Genomic DNA, 19,208 nt, shown 5'->3' with positions numbered 1-19,208 from the left:
GGTCCCGGGAGCCCGCAGCTCATCAGTCATGCCTAACCGTGAAAGGGAAGGTACCCTCCCCGCACGTGGTTATCAAGGCATGCGTGTCTTCAAGCCTCATTAAGAAGTGTTAAATGCTAATGAATTTCCAGAGGGGTGTCCTGGGGCCTCTGTTTCCCTGGAAACACTTGAGAGCAGGTGCTTTATAATGAGCTGTACCTATTTTAAAAGTGAGCCACAAGGGTGCTTTGATAGGTTGGCTCTAGGATGCTGATGGGCAGGTGTGAACAAAGCCAGTGCTGGCCAGTGGAGACGCTCTGTGCTCTCCGGAATAGCGTGTCTCTGGTGGTTTCTATAGAAACTACCAGCACCTAGGTAGCAGAATTCACTTACACAACACAGTGCCGCCCGGCTCCCGGCCAGCTTGGCCCACCTCTCAAGACAGCAGATCCCACAGGCAGGTGGCACTGGGCCCTGCCTGGGCAGAGCAGGACAGATAGATGCAGGCTGTCCCAGCCGCACCGCTGCATTAATTATGTCTGCTCTGTACCTACTGCTTGATGTCAGCGGTCCCCTCTCCACCTATTATTTCAGGCCCCATTAATAAGAAGAAGGAGGAACATTTGTGGAGCTAATTCCTCCCCACAGAGCACTTGAAAGAAACTTTTTATTAGTGCAAAATTTAAATATATACCGAAGTAGAAAGACAGTTTAATGAATTTCCATGCAGGCCAGGTTCCGATTTAACCTTGTTTTATCTTGTAATCCTAGCCTTCCCCACTGGATTATTTTTGACACAAATCCCAGACACTCATTTCATTTGTAAATACCTTTTGGTTCTTCAAGAAGGTAAGGCCTACAAAATCTTTACAATACCATCACCCCTTCCAACAATTTAAGACCGTCATGTAATCCGATCTGTGTTCCAACACCCCCAGATGCCTCATCATTGACTTTCAGGGTCTAAATACTTGCTTGATAAGTCTCCTAAGTCTTGTTTAATCTGTAGCTTTCTCTCCTACTTTGTTTTCCTTATAACTTATTTATTAGGCAATAAACCAGTTGCTTGCCCTTTTATTTCCCGATTGCATCCCCGTGGTGTCATTGAACACATTCCTCTCTTCCTCCCCCATCTCAAGAATTGCTTCAATGCCAGCTGCCGCTGCCGCTGCCACCACCGCAGCCGCTGCTTTTTCTTATTCTTCCTCCTCTTCTTCCTCTTTCTCCTCCTCTTCCTTCTGCTCCCTTGTGCTCTTTATTTACTTTTTTTTTTTTTTTGGCTCAGGGCTGACACTCTTAACACTTGAGCCAAACTCTACTTTTGGGTGGCTAATTGAGATAAGAGTTTCACAGACTTGCCTGCTCTTCTCAGATCTGAGTAGCTGGGATTGCAGCACCCAGCTTGTTTTATGGACTTCTGTCTATCTCTGTGCTGCTGTTCTTACTATGCTTACAATGAAGCTTGATGTCAACTAGTATACGTTTTCCAATTCTGTTCCAAGTTTTTTGATTAGGTTATTTTTTATACTTAGGTTTTAATTTCATAATCACTTTTCCAATTTCTAACAAGTTAAATGGTACTTCTAACCTGTAGAGTCATTTGGAAGAAACAAATTCTAAACAATGTTGAGTCTTTCAATCCATGAACATAGTATACTTCATTTACATCTGCTTTGATTTCTGTCACTAGTGCTTTGCTGTTTTCTTAACTTTTTTTTTTTTGGTTGGTTGTGTGGCTTGAACTCTGGGCTTGAGCGCTGTCCCTGTGCTCTTCAGCTCAAGGCGAGCACTCTACCACTCGAGTCACAGCGCCACTTCTGGTTTTCTAATGGTTTATAGGAGATAAGAGTCTCATGGACTTTCCTGCTCAGGCTGGCATTGAACCGTGATCCTCAGATCTCAGCCTCCTGAGTAGCTAGGATTACAGGCATGAGCCACCGGAGCCCGGCTCTTTGCTGTTTTCATAGTGCAAGGCTTTCACAGTTTTGTCAGACTTTGTCCCTTAGTATTTATACTTTTGATGCTATTATAGCAGGTAGTTAAAACTCTTCATTTTAACTGATCACTGTTAATATGTAAGAAACAGAGTATTTGACTTTATCTCCAGTTAGGCAACTCTGCTGAATTCTAGCTCTGGTTGCTTCTTGTCAGATTCTATTGTATTTTCTACGTAGATGATTAAATCATTTGTGAATAAAAATTTTAACTCTTTTCCAATCTGATGCCATTTATTGATTGATTTTATTTAATTTTATGTTTATTTCATTCTCTTTATTGTTTGAACTCTAACTTCTGTGTAGACATGGTAAGAGTGAACATTCTTGTCTTGTTTATTTCTGATCTTAGAAGAAAGTAATTCGCTTTTTTAAAAACCAGTTCTTCGGATCACCAGGTGATCCATATTTTCAGCCTGGCTTTTGGCTGGTTAATTGGAGACAGAGTCTCTGAGACTTTTCTGCCTGGACTGGCTTCGAACGGCAATCTTGGGACCTCAGCCCTCTGTGCAGCTCGGATTATAGGTGTGAGCAGTGGAGACAGCCTGACACATTGGGCTTTCGCTGTCATGCAGTTCAGAATACTTTATTTTGACTTACCTTTGATCCATGGATTATTTAAGAGTGTGCCACTTAGCATCCAGCCACTTGAGTATTCCCCAAATGTCTTTACTCTTAGTTTCTAGTTTAATTCCTTTGTGGTCACAGGACATACATTGTATGCTGTTCATTTGAATCCTTTCATTACATAGTGAGGCCACTTGCACGGCCTGTCCTCATCGGTGCAGACCTGTGTGCAGTGTGGATTCTGCTGCCGAGGGATGAGTGCCACTTCTATCATGTTGCTTGATAGGTAGGGTTTTTCAAGTGTTTTATATCCTTTCTGATTTTTTTTTACCCTCCCAAAGACAGATAAACAGGGAGGGGAAGGGAAAAAACAAAATGTTTAAATAGGGATACAGGTTGACCCATTGTAACACTATGTTGAAAAATGAACTTTACAATTTAGGCCGGGGGGGGGGGGGGGGGGGGGGATGTACTGATTACCTTGCTCATGTAACTGTAACCCCTCTCTGTACAGTATTTTTACAATTAAAAAGTTATTTAAAAAAGATAAAAGGAAAACATAAAGAGCAACAACAAAAGACTTCTTCAACTTACTAGCAAAAAGCCAGAAGTAGAACTGTGGCTCAAGCAGTAGAGTATCAGCCTTGGACAAAAAAAAGCTAAGGGACACCCCCAGGCCCTGATTTCAAGCTGCAGTACCAACACACACACACACACACACACACACACACACACACACCACACACACACACACACACACACACACACACACACACACGGGCTGGAGCAAACTAGCCAGGCCCCTTTAGCCCTTCCCCTTTAACACACACACACACACACACACATACACACACACACACACACACACACACGGGCTGGAGCAAACTAGCCAGGCCCCTTTAGCCCTTCCCCTTTAACACACACACACACACACACACACACACACACACACACACAACACACACACACACACACACACACACACACGGGCTGGAGCAAACTAACCAGGCCCCTTTAGCCCTTCCCCTTTAACACACACACACACACACACACACACACACACACACACACACACACACACACACACACACACACACACACACACGGGCTGGAGCAAACTAACCAGGCCCCTTTAACCCTTCCACTTCTGCCACACGAAGCATTTTGTATATAGCACACAACTCTTGCCCCTTTGCTGTGTGTGAGGCACAGGTCCTGGCCCCTCGTCCAGTCTGTTGGTACCTTGATCTTGGACTTTTGCACTTCTGTTATTTACCAGTGGTCTACCCTAGGCATCTTGTCATGATAGCAGGAACAGGACAGCTGGCTGAAACGTGTGAACATAGGAGTTGATCTCTTTCCTTTTTTACTTCTGTTCGCTTTCCTGCATTTAATTTGAAGGTCTGTTATTAGCTGCCTAAACATTTAGGATTATTATTTTCTTCTAATGAATTAAATTGTCTCTTTTATCATTGTGAAAAGTCTTTTGTCCTTCATAATATTCTTTGCACTGAAATCTACTTTGTCTGTTATTAACATTGGCATTCTTTGATTATTATCAGCATGCTTTATCTTTTTACTTTTAATCTACTTATGCTTGCCTATTTAAAGTGGGTGTCTTTTATGCAGTGTATAGGTAGGTCTTGCTTTCTAATTTTAATCCTGTCCAACAGTCTTCCCCTTTAAGAGGTTATTTATTCTGATCTAACTTAATGGGATTATTGATGTGGTGGAGTTCAAATCTGGCATCTTGTTGTTTATTAATCTGTTTAATCTATTTCTTTTCCCCTCTAGGTTAATTTAGTATTTTAATGATTTCATTTCATCTCTTTTGTTACTCTGTGTGTTGTAGATTGCTTTAATACTTGTCTCCCTTCAATCATATTCTCTGTCTATTTGTCTCATTGGTGCTACTCAGGATAGAACTCAGGGTCTTATACTTAAGCAGTTTCTCTACTATTTGAACCATGCCTCTAGACCATTTTTGCCTTGAAGTGGGGTCTCCCTTTATTCCTGGGCTAGTCTGGGCTGTGATCCTCCTATTTGTGCTTCCCTGTGTCTCTGGGGATAACAGACATGCACCACTTTGCTCATACATTGGTTGGGATGGGGTCTTGAGTACTTCTATGCCCTGGCTGGCCTTGAAGCATGCTTCCCTGATCTATGTCTCACAAGTAGCCAGGATTGCAGGTGTTCGTACCTTCTATAAGAATTTCAAGACAACTTACAGATTTTCCGTTTCATTCCATAGAGTCTTCATGCTATCATTGGCATGCATTTGTTCATGTTAGAGTCTCCATAATGCGTTATTATTATTTTGTTGAAAGCTGTTATTTATTTATTTATTTGTTTATTTGGCAGGTCCTGGGGCTTGGACTGAAGACCTGGGTGCTGTCCTTGAGCTGCTGCTCACTGAGCTTCTGTTCAAGGCTAGTGCTCTACCATTTGAGCCACAGAACCACTTCTGGCCTTTTCTGGGTATTTTTTATTGGAGATAAGAGTCTCACGGACTTTCCTGGCCCAGCTGGCTTTGAACTGCAATCCTCAGATCTCAGCCTCCTGAGTAGCTAGGATTATAGTCTTGAGCCACTAGCCCTTGGCTTATTTCAGAATATTTTGGTAATAAAAAACATTGTTAGCCGGCCACTGGAGTGGTTCATGCCAATAATCCTAACTTCTCTGGGGGTTGAGATTTGAGGATCTCAGCTCAGTTCAAAGCCAGCCTAGACAGGAAAGTCTGTGAAATTCTTATTTCCAATTAATCACAAAAAAGGGCCAAAAGAGGAGCTGTGGCTCAGATGATAGAGTACCAACTTTGAGTGAAGGAGCTAAGGGGCAGCACTCAGGCCCTGAGTTCAAGTCCCAGTACTGGCATGTGTGCACGCGCGTGCGTGCGTGTATACACACACAATTGCTAGGAGCAATAGAGGCTCTCCCTAGCAAGTATAAAGCCCCAAATTCAAATCCCAGTCCCACCAAAAAAAAAAAAAAATCAAAACAACAAAGCAAAACAAAAATAGCATTAACATTTTCCAACATACTTCCATTTTTATGTTTTTTCCTATGTGTATGTATGAGGGTTTTGTGTCATTTCAGATCTGCTAACATGTTCTTCAGGACTTCCTTTAATGTTCCGTGCATTTCTGGTCTTCTGCTTATGGGTTGTTTCAGCTTCTGTTTGTCTGGGGAAAAGAAACCCTGTGTTTTGTCCATAAGGCATTCATGGAAAGCAAGTGAATCTCTTTCTTCTCACAATGTCAGCATGCTCACCTCCTCTGGCTTCCTTCTTTCTCAGGACTCTTGCCTTTCTTCTTTCCTATGCATCTTTTTCTCTGTTGGTTTTTGAGATATTTTTGGTCCTGGTTTCAAGTAACCTAAATGATATATCATTTTCACTGTGTATCTTAGGCTTTGTGGAGTGTTTTGTATCTGTGGGCCTACAGTTTTAATCAAATTTGGAAATGCTTTATCATTTATTTCTTTGATTTTGATTTTGGTTTCTCTCAATCTCCAACCCATCTTCCCTCTTTTTTCTAATTTTTGTTTTTGTTTTTGAGACATTGTTTCACTTTGTGCCCCAGGTTGGTCCCAAGATTCTGCCTCAGCCTCCCAAGTGCTGGGATTCTCAAATCTCCATGCCTAGCTCCCCATCCTGCTTTCCAATCACATTCACAACTCACGATCTGCTGGTCATTCTGTGTCTCCAAGTTTACTAGTCCTTTTGTAAAGATACTGTTTTTATTTCACATCTGCATGTTTGATTTGGTCCTGTGGAAGAAGCTTCACTGCATGGTCTTTAACATTCTTGCCATTTCCTCTGTCTTGAATCTGTGCTGCCTGCAGTTATAACTGTTTCTCTATCCCCATCCTCCCCTCCCCTCCGCCCCCAGCTCATCCGTGGCTCTATTCTGTTGATGGTTATTTCTCCTTCATTATGGCAGACATCCTCTTGCTTGGATTGCTCTCAAGTCTGATCACTTTTTACTGGCTTTCAGTTACTAGGAGTTTCACCTGCTGGGTGTGCAGAATTTTGTTGCATCATCTATTTTTGAGGGTTTCCTTTTTTTCCTTGGATGCTGGAAATGGCTTATTTCTTTTGAGGCTTGCTTTTAAGTTTTGTTTTGGGGAAGCTGTTTTTCTAGAGCTGATTTCACATTATTGCTAATGGTGGTCTACTAGTTTCCCACGTACTACTTTGAGGCTCCTTTTGACACTTAGCCCTGTGCAAAATCTATCTATCTATCCATCATCTGTCTGTCTGTCTATTTATATATGCTGTTCCTGGGGCTTGAACTCAGGCGCCAGGGCTAGGCAATACTTCCTTTTTTGTTAAGATGATGTTGTTTATACTGATTTTTCTGATTCAAATGGAATATGGTGGAATTTTTTTTATTCCTTTGCATGTTTTTAATCTTTGTCACTGAAAAGCTTTCTATTTTCCCTGACACAGTTCAGGTGTGTGTATATATTGTGCATTGGCTATGAATGACTAGAATTGGTCTTGCAGCTCATGAAGTTAGGCTCCTCATTTAAGTTGCTGGTTTTCTATTAATAATGCATATTTAGCCAATGATCAGTGATTCAATTACTATACTTTAAAGTCTCCTAAAAGAAATCCTATTTGTGTGGTTAAAAGTACCAAATCAATACTTGGTTAATTGCATCTGCTTAATTTGCTTTCACATTTTAAAAATTGCTTCTTAAGTTAATTTTGCTGCATAATTTAACAAAATATGTACATGAGTCTTGAGAAAGAGTTGGCAAAACAATTGATCGGCTCACTGTGGCTTGTGGCCTATTTTTCTTAGGCCATTGAGCTAAGATTGGCTTTTAGCTATTTGACTGCTGTAACACAGACTCAAAAACAACAACAATAACAAGTGACTCCTCAGGACCCAAAATTATTTGCTGTCTTCCCTTGTACAGAGAAAAAAAAACAACTGTTACCCCGTTTTCTTTCTTTGTTTCTTGTAGTTGGATTTGAACTCAGGGCCCTCACTGATTGAGCTTGCCCTGCTTGCTCACTCAGCTAGCATTCTACCACTTGAACCATGCTTCCAGCCCCATGCTTTGCTTGTTATTTTGGAGATGAAGTCTGGCAGACTATTCTGCCCAGGCTGGCTTTGAGCTGAGTACCTCCACTCCTCAGCCTCCTGAGCAGCTGGGCTTACAAGTAGGAGCCACTGGCACCTGGCATAATCCCACCTACTCTTGGAGGAAGTGGTCAGGAGGATTATAGTTCAGCTAAGGCAAAAATGTAACAAGATCCCATTGCAACAGACAAGCTAGGCATGGTGGTCCATGTCTGTAATCCTAGCTCCTAGTAGGTATAGGAAGGAGGATCATGGTACAAAGTCAGCTTCTGAGTCAAATCTGCAAAACAAGATGTGGTTAGAGAAATGGAGTTGGGTCTGTAACCCAGTGTTCCCCTTTCTGTTCTCTCCTTTCCTCTAGAGCAGGCTCCCCCTTACTTGCTTTTGTGTTTGGCTTCTCTTCCTGTTCCTGTCACCTCTCACCTCCTTCTTCAACTGAGCATCTGGTCCCGGAGCTGGCTCAGGCAGGGCAGGGCAGAAGGGACAGTCTTTGCTGCAGCCCCTCCTGTTCCAGAGTGTGGAAATGATTCTTACAGAGTGCCCACAGGCTTTGCCTGATGGCGCCGGCTTCTTTGCAGGTCTCCGTTTTCACAAGAACTGCTGCTGTCCTTGGCATTGGCACTGGCATCATGCTGGGATAGTGCTGGGGTAGCCTTAGGATCTGTTCTTAGAAGTGAGTGCTGGATGCTGAGCACCTGGGGCTCGACCCAGTAATATTAGATACTCAGCAGGCCGCAGCGTGAGTCTTGTGGTTTGGGGCCAGCAGAGGCAGAAAAGATCATGAGACACCCCCCATCTCAACAGAAAAAGCTAGGTGTGGTGGTACATGCCTGTTATTCCAGCTGTGATGAGAAGCATAAATAGGAGGATTACAGTCCAAGCCAGTCCTGATCTCACAAACACACACAAAGCAAGGTCCTATCTCAGAAATGCCCAGTTCAAACCCCAATACCACTATCAAAGAGAGAGAGAGACAGAGACAGAGACAAAGAAAGAGCCAGAGAGAAGAAAAAAGGTGCTGAGTGGCATGCATGTGCAGCTGAGTAACAGCTCCTCTGCAGTTTGCTGCAAACAGCTCAGCTCTTGTGCTGCGTGTTTCTGGCAGCTGTAATTAGCTGCCCAGAGGGCCCCCCCCACTCCGTGGTTCCCCAGGTGGGGGTTGCTGTTGGATGTGGGATCTCACTGATTTGCTCGGTGAGAGTGGCATCCTGTGTGGATTAGTTTGTGCTGCCCTTGGGTCTGAATGCGGTGAGAGGGCCGTTTTCTTTTCTATGAACTATATTCTCTTACTGCCTTGTCCCTCCGTCACCCCCGTTTTTCATTACTGTAGTCTAAACTCAGGGCCTTATGCTTGTTAGGAGGTACTCTACTATTTATGCCATGCCCCTAGCCCTCTTTTGCTTTAATTTTTGCCCAGGGGCTGACTTTGTACCATGATCCTCCTTCCTTGAGAGCTTGTTTGGAGGTTCTAGCAGGGGAGCGCAGCTGCTCGTATACCCTTGACCAAAGACGGGTCCTCCCCTATCAGGGATGGTCGTCCTCTTCGACCGAGGGCGCAGCTTCGGGAGGGACGCACATGGAGCGGTGAGGGAGGAAGAGGACACCCGCCTAGCCAGCCAGATCAGCCGAATCAACCCTGGCCATCAATGGGGTGACAGCTGTTGTACCAGATCACCCTCACATCGTGATCCTCCTTCCTATACCTACTAGGAGCTGGGATTACAGACATGGACCACCATGCCTCGCTTGTTTGTTGCAATGGGATCTTGATACATTTTTGCCTTAGCTGAAGTATAATCCTCCTGACCACTTCCTCCAAGAGTAGCTGGGATTATGCCTGGAAATCTCACACATTTTTCCCCCATAGAGTTGTGGTCTTGTTCATCTACTTTGAGAAGTTGTCTGTGTATTAGATCTTAATTGTTTCTTACTTTGGAGTCATAGCAGAGAAAACCAAGCCCCATGTTTCAGAGAAAGTCAACTGTGTTGTCCTCTCATGTTTATATCATTTTTTCCTTTGCCAGTATAATTTTTTTTTGGTAATGTATCAACAGGGTGCACTTGGTGGCAGGTAGGCTGCCCCCTGTGAGCTGTGTGAGGTTACACTCCTGCTGCGTAGCTGTCTGTGGGCGCAGACTGCGCGTCTCCCAGAATTCTGGGAGAGGCAGTTGGGTCCGCAGTGGCCAGGCTCTCTAGCATGCCGCCTTAAGGCCCTCAAGTGGCTTCCATCTCCTGGGTAGGGTGTGGTTCATCTTCTACTTTCCCCAAGGCCAGCTGCCCACTTACCCAACATGGAGGGCACGACTGCCCCTGAACTAGGCTCCCCTTTTGGTCTGGCCAACCAGGCTGTGGACAGTGGCCATGTCCTGGGATGGGGTACACCGGCTGCCTGTGTCATGAAGACACTGCAAAGCCTGCTCTAGACATACAGACGGGTCGTGTGTCCTCGGGCAGCAGGAAGGCACATCGGTCACGTGCCAGTGAGCACCCGGCTGCCCCACCCTCCTCTAGCAGCGGGTTTCACAGGCAGGGAGCACCCCTAACCCAGCTGGCATCCTGAACGGTCACCTTTATGATGCCCCCGTGAGTGGAGCCATTCCCAGGCATTCTGAGAAAATGGTCAGGACACCGCCTTTCATTCTCCTCCATATGTTCGGGCGGCAGGTGGCAGCGCTGGCGGGCACGCTGGGAGTTCGGCTGGGGACGGCTGATGGCCGAGAGGCACGTGGCCTCTGGGAGAAGTGGTCCTCACTCCGAGTGGCAGGAAGGGCCCTCCCACCTGCACCCCCCTTCATGCATCATCCCTGTGGGATGAGGGGGTGAGGGGCCTTCACTGGGGCTGTGGTATTCAACTAAGACCATGTGGAAGCTTGCAGTTCTGCCAAGGAGCTAGGAGCCGCCTGGCACAGGCAGAGCGGTTCTCACCAGTCTGCTTGTGATTGTATCACAGAAGAGCAGCGTGTGTTGCTTACCTATGTCCAGAAATGTGCTGCCAGGAACTTGGAGAGGCAGGAATCGGCCTGGCCTGGAGAGTGGGTCTTAATACCTCCCTCCCAGTGCAAGCGGGGCTTACGGGGGTGCTACTGGAATGTGAACTGGGCACACACATTTGAAGGAGGACAATGGAATGCATTCACTGAACATCTTGAAAGGCATGAACTCATTTCATGGCAGGCAGGGCCAAGGGACCAAGAGCTGTGTGCGCTGCAGCCTCGCAGTGGCACCCTGGCGGCTGGTGACCGCGGCCAGGTCCGCAGGCCCCCCCCCCCCCCCATCACGCTGCTTCCGTCACAATGGCGGGCACTTGGGCCTGGCATTTCAGCACTGTAATATACTGTCATGCCATCTGTGAGTTTGGCCACCGCTGCTGGGGGTCCTGGTCCCCCCCCGCCACGCCCCGCTGCCCCAGGTGTGCTGGCCGAGGAGCAGGGGGCGACGAGCAGCTCTGGAAAGGCATGGTGTGCCTGTGGCCACAGTGTAGTTTGGGAGGCTGGAGGCTGTGGAATACCACTGAGGGTGCTGGGAGAGGAAATGTGCCTCTGAAGCGGAAGTGCATCCCCTTGATTCGGCTTTATATCCGTCTCCAAGAATGCTGGCGCCCTGTGTGGTGGTCACTCCCCCAGGGACTGTCACTCAGGACCTCGCACCCACAGACTCTCACAAAATAGGACACTGCGGTTGCTGGCCGCCACTGCATTCCTCAGCCCGGGAGCAAGGCTCCAGCCCTTCCCCCGCGCACTTTCACGGGGTTCCAGCTACCTCCAAGGGTCCCCTGTCTGCCTGGGAGGTGGACTTGCCCAGCTTCCAGCAGGGGTGCTGGGAATGGCCATCGGGCCAGGCTTCCATCACAGCATCTCCCAAGAAAGACAGATGTTGGTCTGCTGGGGAGCTGGGGGGGGCATTGTGGGTGACCCCACATGTGGGTGGGGCATGGACCAGACTGGCCTTCAGTAAGTCTGTCCATCCCCCGGCCTCCCCGCTGGGTGGGCACCGGCGCTGTGCTTCCAGGCCCTGCCAGTGTGACCTGTGCCTACTCCTGCAGGTGGTGAGAGGCTACAAGGCGACCATCCAGCAGACCCTGGACATCCTCTTCCTCCAGGAAGGCTCTGAGTTCCTGAGCAGCACGGATGCCTCCACCCGGGACTCCGCCGACCGCACCATCATTGCCTGGGACTTCAGGACCTCCGCCAAAATCTCTAACCAGATTTTCCATGTGAGCCGGCCTGCGAGGGGTGGGCCCTGATTTCAGTCTCAGGCACATTGCCGCAGTCCTGCTCCCCGTGGGGTGCCGGGCCCCCGTCCTCAGGCTGGGGTTGCAGGGCCTGGAGTCTCTCGGCGGGGGAAGGTGAAAGTCAGGGTCTGCTCCCCTAGGCGGGGACAGCCCCCCGAGAGGGGAAGATGGCCTCTGGCCCCTGCCCCTGCCCTCAGCAGCCACGCCTGGCCAAGGCCTGGCCTGCGCCTCCCCGGAAGCCCTGCCAGGCGTCACAGGAGTTCAGAGCTGGGACTTGAAGTTAGAACTTGACAGCCATTAGTTAGCCTCCTTGACTTTCATGTTCCTCATTAGAAAATTGAGGAGATTATGACTTTTTATGGAGTAGTTTCAAGAATTAAAAGAGAGAATTCTCATAAAGGGCATATTATACTGCCAGGTACAGAGTGCTCTATCATCCTTTACCTGTCCTTACCAAAACTGCCATCATTCCCATCATCATATCTACCACCATTATCACCCTCACCAACCTCTGTCACTACCACCATCACCATTCTATCACCACCGCCATCACGATTACCATCACCACCATTAGTACTGACATCATCATCACCATCACCATCTCCATTAACACCACCATCACCACCACCACCATGATTCACCACCACTACCACCACCATCACCACTTCTATCACCTCCACCGTCACGATTACCATCGCCATCAGTACTGACATCATCATCACCACCACCATCTCCATTAACACCACCATCACCACCACCACCATGATTCACCACCACCACCACCACCATCACCACTTCTATCACCTCCACCGTCATGATTACCATCGCCATCAGTACTGACATCATCATCACCACCACCATCTCCATTAACACCATCACCACCACCACCATGATTCACCACCACCACCACCATCACCACTTCTATCACCTCCACCGTCATGATTACCATCACCACCATTAGTACTGACGTCATCATCACCATCACCATCTCCATTAACACCACCATCACCACCACCACCATGATTCACCACCACCACCACCACTACCACTTCTGTCACCTCCACCGTCATGATTACCATAGCCATCAGTACTGACATCATCATCACCACCACCATCTCCATTAACACCACCATCATCATCACCACCATCACCACCACCACCATCTCTGTCACTTACCACCATCATGATTACCACCACCACCATTTCTATCCTTCCTATACCATCACTATTACTGCCATTGTCGCCACCACCATCTCCAGTACCACCGCCATCGCCATCATCTCGACCACCATCACCATGATCACTATTTCGTTTACTACCACCATCATTGTTACTGTCACCACTGCGGTCATTGTCATCCTCATCATCCTCATCCACAATCACCGCTGCGGTCATCACCACCATGGACCACCACCGCTACCACCACCACCACCTTTATTTATGCCACTCGTCATGAATTTCTGTTATCCTTGCTCAGGGGTCATGCTAATCTTCTCTGCATTATTCTAGTTTTAGTGTGTGTGCTGCCAAAACAGCACTATCATCTTCTGTGGAGCTTTCAAATAAGCCATGACTAATCTCTGGTGCCTCCACCCTGAATCTTAACATACTTATCACGTACAGCTGTGTGCCTCCTCCACCCTGCCTTTTGTTCTCAGAGTGAACCTGAGCAAAGTCACCTCTAGACTTCACAGCAGGGTTTTCCAGTGCAATCCCTCACTGGTTGGGGCCAGAGGGCACATCTGGTCACGAAGAGCCTCCTGAACACCAAGGCCTGTGGCCAAGCTCGGGAGGCAGGCGGGGGGGGGGGGGGGGACTGCTGCGGAGGGGAGGTGTACCCATGCCTCCTACGCCGGTGACTGAGCTGTGAGGTCATGCTAGGGAGTGGACTCATCATCCAGCCCATGTGGTCTAGTGTTACAGGCCGCTTTGGCCACTCATGGATAATATTTAGGCCAAGCCAGACTCCAGGAGAGGGGAGGTTTGCAGGGTGTTTTCTGCCCCCCTTATGGTTTTTAAAATGGTTTTGTGCAGAGGGGCTACAGTTATGGAAGTGGGGTGAAGAGCATATTTCACCCCTTCCCTCGCTCTCTCTCAGTTTTGCCCTCCCATCCACACTCCCTCACGCTTTGCATAGTGTGCTGTCTTTATCTTCTGTTTGGCTGTTCACCAGCCACCTCAGCTTCCTGGGGAGGTAGAGAGATGAGTGTCTTTTTTTCTATTTCACTGGAAACATGACCACAAACTTGGTAGCTTGAAATAGCCCAAATTTCTTCTCCCAGGTTGGAGGCCAGACATCTGTACTAACAGGATGTATTCTTGGGTTGAAACCAGGGTGGCAGGGCCACTTCCTCCAGAGCCCCTCCGGGAGAGAAGCGTTCCCGCCTCCCTCTTTAGGGGCTGCACGATGGCATGCAGGACAGTGGCGGAGGGTAACGTCCCCCTTCACCTGCTCGTATCCGCTAAGGTTCTTGGTTTGCAGTCACAGGCCTCAGGACCCAGGACGTGAGCGCGTCTGGGGATTCATTTCCCAGCAGTTGCAGGTGGCTTCTGGAGACGGCGCAGCCTGCAGGAGCGTTACCGCCCAGCCTCGGCTCTAGCCCAGTGAATTCCATGTCAGGCTGCCGTTGGCACATGCACAGCATATCTGTGTTCCTCCAGGTCACTGAGTTGGTGCAGCAAGAAGGACCTCATTCAGACCCCCACCATGGCTGGGGAGAGAGAGGGGCTGGGCCCCGGGCCCCAAGCACAGCGTGTGGGCTGGCTCTCTGGAGCCAGGAGACTCCAGCTGCCTCCTCTCGACCTGAGGCCTCCTTTCATCCTGTGGCCCTGTTTTTTCTTAGGAGAGGTACACGTGCCCCAGCCTCGCCTTGCACCCCAGGGAGCCTGTATTCCTGGCACAGACCAACGGCAACTACCTGGCCCTCTTCTCGGCCGTGTGGCCCTACCGGATGAGCAGGCGGCGGCGCTACGAAGGGCACAAGGTAACCTCGCCCTCCCCCCCACCCCAAGCTGAGCACTGCCTGAGTCCCAGCTGAGCACTGCCTGAGCCCCAGTGCCTTTGCTGGGTGGCGTCATGAATGGATGCGGAACCCCAGGGTGCATGGACCCCCCTCCACATGGGTAGATTCTACTTCCTTTTCCAGGTGACTGTGCCACGTGGGCTGAGGTCCACTCAAGACCCTGGCCACATCCAGTTTCCGGCTGTGGACAGGGAGATGGGAGGCAGCTCACACGGGGTGGGCATGAGGCCCACCAGGGAGGCCCTTCCTGCGCGAGGCCTGTTTTTCCTCCTGGGGTTGGTGGGGAGGGGGGTTCATCATTTGTCACCGAGGCCGGGTTCCCCGCTACGCCAGGCTGCCACACCCAGATCTTATTAGTCCAGCCATGTTTGTGGCCCCCTGGGAGAAGCTTTGGCCTTAAAGTTGCTGGACCTTGAAGCCCCTCTCTGCCCCCTGCCAGCTGGTGCCCCACAGCGCCCTCGGGCAGGGAGGCCGCTCATGGCTGTGTCGCTCTCTGCAGGTGGAAGGCTACGCCGTGGGCTGCGAGTGCTCCCCATGTGGAGAGCTGCTGGTGACAGGCAGCGCCGATGGCCGCGTCCTGATGTTCAGCTTCCGCACCGCCCGCCGGGCATGCACGCTGCAGGGACACCCGCAGGCCTGCCTCGGCACCACCTACCACCCCGTGCTGCCCTCTGTCCTGGCCACCTGCTCCTGGGGAGGCGACATCAAGATCTGGCAGTGACGCCCATGCCTGGGGCTCCCTTTGTTCCTTGGGAGGAGGCAGGGATTGGGGTATGCCATTTCCACCGTCTGCCGGGCCTCAGTTTCTTCATCTGTGCAGAGGGGGCAAGAAGCTGTCTGGGTGTGAGTGCTGTATGAAGAAAGTGTCAGATGCCTGGTGATGCCCAATAAATGTGTGTCCTGCTGCTTCTGAGGAGGTTTGGGCAGCACATGTGTGTGGCTGGCGTCCCCTGCTCTGCCGCCGCCGGGCTCTGGAGACAGCACGGTGGGACTTGTGGTGGCACCGCCGCTCTGGGGTGCTCTCACATGGGGGCCTGGGTCTGGGGTCTGCCCCCAAGCCCATAGCTCCGTGGCCCTTCTCTCTACCAGGCACTATGGCCGGTCAGCTCCCCGCTCCATCCATGCCCCAGGCCCCTAGCTGCTGCTTTCCCAGTGCTGCAGGCCAGTGTCCGCACTGAACAGGCCGTGCATCTGTCCTGCAGAGGAGAAGCAGGGTCCCTGAAGACCCTCCCTCCCTCCCTGGGAGAACGCTCAGCTCCCAGGGCCTCAGCTGGCCAGTGCCACTGTAGTTGAGGGGCCATCCCAAAAATCCAGGGTCCCTTGGACAGCTGGCGGGGAGAACATGACCTTTGGAGGCCTTGGTGGGGGAAGATGTTTCTTAGCTGGGGTGTGGGGCTGGAGTGTTGTGAGGGCGTCCGCTCAGATGTATCGAGTGAGCGGTGCAGGTGTGAGCAGAACGGGAAGCCTGCTTCCTTTTGGTCTTGCCCGCCCCGCCTCACGGCTCTGCTGCCCCCTGCATTAGCCCTCTCCCCACCACCCATCTGTCTGCTCCCAGCACACAGGGAGGTCTGGGACAGCCTCTCCTCCCCGGCCTCTCCTTCCTCCCTGGCTGTCCAGCCTCTCAAACCTACACAAAGCCTTCGGCCCATGATCCTGGGGCATTTGGAGCCCTGAGACCAGCTCAGATCCCAAGGCATGCCCTGGTAGCGTGGGACTTGGCACCTCTGAGCCTCAGCTTACCCCTCTGTGAAGTGGGACACACGGGGGAAGAACTTGGTAGTCCAGTTCATCTGACCTGCAGCTGTGACTTGCAGGGAGGGGGTGTGCAGGGCCCCTGGGGAGCAGCTGTGGATGTCCTACTGCTACCTCCCTAGGGACTTGGTTTCTTGACATGGGCCCCAACGGACCTGCCGCTGACCCCTCCCCGTCAGAGCTGGCTTCAGGGGGGAAAGGCAGGGGCTCTGCGTTGGCCATGTCCTTTTCCAAATGCTTTCTTCCAGAGAGCCTCCACACGCAGTGACTTTGACACCTGGCAAGGTATCTAGAGTTCACCATTTGCAATTTAAAAAGCAGAGAGCTAAATTTAGTGTTGAGCAGAAGTGAACAGGGAGCGCGGGGTCCTCCCCCCCCCCCCCGCCTGGGCCCAGGTGCACCCCCATCCTGCCTGCCAGATCACGAGCTGCGGTGGAGAAACGCGGCTTCCTCTGCCTGTGCCACACACGGCCCCGCCCGGAGAGGCTGCCACCCCGGAGCCTGCACCCAGGGCCGCCTGCCTGCAAAGCCTGCGTCCCCGACCCAGCTGGGCACTGCCCCAGTGGAGAGTGAGGCGAACACGCGTGGATGCACAGATGGCCTCGTTGAAGATGAAGCGGGAAGGAGTGGAGGGAGAGGGCATGGCGGCGGCGGAGGGAATACCACTGCCTTCCCAGCCCCACCGCGTGTGTACGGGAGCGCCAACAGGAACAGCCTGGCTGTGGCAACACTCCAGGGACCCTGCTGGCGGCTGAGCCTGCGGGGGAGCCACTCGGGAGCACGGGACAGCTGGGAATTCCCCAGTGCCACATGTGCGTGCCTTTCTACGAGTGTTTCCCTTTGCCTATTCATGCTTCAACGTTCACCATGAACCTCTCCTGACCTTCTCCGTTCTTTGGCCTGGAGTGGTGGGGACTCTCCCTATTTGGATGCCCTGAGCCCAGTGTCCCCTCCCTCCCCCACCTAGGGGCTCCTAGGGGGGAGAGCCGGATTCCCCAGAGGCCAGCAGAGGGTCACAGCTGGATCTAGCAAGAGGTCAGGAGGGAAACACCAAGCCCCAACCCAGGGCAGGGCTTGGACCAGCGGCACGTGTGTGTGTGAGCCCTGGGGTCCCTGGAGTTGAAGTCAGGGAAAGTGGAGCACCAGACAACCAGCTGAGGAGCACCAGCTGGCGTAGGGTCTGAAAGCTTTAGGTGCTCCAGAGCCGGAACTTCAGGGCCCATCTGGGGCTAGCTTTAAAGCCAGGTGATGAGCTTGGGGTGAGTGGCCCTCAATGGGAAGGGCCCCCAGGTGCCCAAAGGAAGCAGGTGTAATGTGCCTTCGCCACACCTTGCAGAGCTCTGCAGGCACAGGGGCCGGCCAGACCCCTGTCAGGGCTGATCATGGCAGCAAGGGTGGAAGCAGGCGCTGGCTGACTCAGACACCACACGGCGGCCGGGCCAGACCCAGCCTGGGAGCTGGCTACGCTGCGAGCTTTACAAAAACAAGGGATGAGCTTTAAAGAAGCTCCAGGGAATAGGAAGACGCAGGCCCACAGTACATCTGTAAAACAACAAACAGAACTGCTGGAAGTGAAAGCCGTTCACCACTGAAATGAAAACAAACCCAGTGGCTGAGTGAACACGCGAGGAGTCATGCTGACTGCAGTGGCGTGAGACAAAATCAGGGAAATTCAGGAGAGAGCGGCGGAAAGATGACAGTAGAGGGTCTGCCACAGTTCCAGAGGCAGAGCAGAAAGAGAATGCTGGAAAATACTGTTTAAAGGCTCACACCTGTAATCTCAATCAGAAGACTGAGATCTGAGGACCAAGGTTCAAAGCCAGCCTGCGTAGGAAAGTCCATGAGACCCTTATCTCCAATAAACCACCAATAAACTGGAAGTGTCACTGTGGCTCAAATGGTAGAGTGTTTGCCTTAAGCTGAAGAGCTCAGGGACACCCCAGGTCCAGAGTTCAAGCCCCACGACCAAGAAAAAGGAAAAGGTCTGCCAGATGCTGCTGGCTCACTACTGTAATCTAGCTCCTTAGGAGGCTGTGATCTGAGGATCACAGCTCAAAGACCACTTGGGCAGAAAAGTCTCCAATTAACCAATGAAAACTGGAAGTGGAGCTGTGGCTCAAGTGGCAGAGCACCAGTCTTGAGCAAATATGCTCAGAGATAGTACCCAGACCCTGAGGAACCCCTTCTGCCCCCCCAAAAAAAAAGGTCAAGGATTTTCCAGAACTGACTAAAAGAACACATCAATCCACAGATACACAGAGTCCCTGTGAAAGCTAACAAGGAATCTCACGCAGGTGTGCCTTAGGGAAATTGTAGAAAACCAAAAATCAGAGACAGAAGAAAAAGACAATAACCAGGAAGAGTTACATGGACCAGAAGGGTTATGTATATGGGTCGTGCTTCGCCTGGAGCTCCCCCCTTCCTGGTAATCTTGTTTTTTTCTTCCGTCTCTGACTTTTGGTTTTCTACAATTTCCCTAAGATATGGAACTTACATATACACAAAGCAGGATGCTTTCTATCCCCAGCAGAATACTTTTCAGGACAATAAGAACAGAGCTTAGCTAGGC

At 50.5% G+C, this 19,208-nt stretch overlaps 1 protein-coding gene and 1 non-coding gene across 3 annotated transcripts in view; one reads left to right on the top strand and one right to left on the bottom strand.

Moving 5' to 3' along the window:
* The window catches only part of Wdr25 (WD repeat domain 25), a 128,287-nt gene extending 112,490 nt beyond the window's left edge, over positions 1-15,797 (top strand). For both annotated transcript variants that reach the window (XM_042692549.1, XM_042692550.1), the window contains 3 exons: positions 11,676-11,846; positions 14,708-14,848; positions 15,387-15,797. In XM_042692549.1, the coding sequence (XP_042548483.1) occupies positions 11,676-11,846; positions 14,708-14,848; positions 15,387-15,608 (534 nt within the window). In that variant the 3' untranslated portion in view covers positions 15,609-15,797. The remainder of the gene's footprint in view (positions 1-11,675; positions 11,847-14,707; positions 14,849-15,386) is intronic.
* Positions 13,299-13,402, bottom strand: LOC122118900. The gene has a single exon (XR_006149453.1). It is a non-coding gene; the product is annotated as a U6 spliceosomal RNA (small nuclear RNA).
* Positions 15,798-19,208: the final 3,411 nt, after the last annotated feature.

The sequence above is a fragment of the Dipodomys spectabilis genome, unplaced genomic scaffold (assembly GCF_019054845.1).
Source record: "Dipodomys spectabilis isolate Male_0828 unplaced genomic scaffold, ASM1905484v1 ptg000157l, whole genome shotgun sequence".
NCBI lineage: Eukaryota > Metazoa > Chordata > Mammalia > Rodentia > Heteromyidae > Dipodomys > Dipodomys spectabilis.
This window is presented reverse-complemented; position numbering and strand designations above follow the sequence as displayed.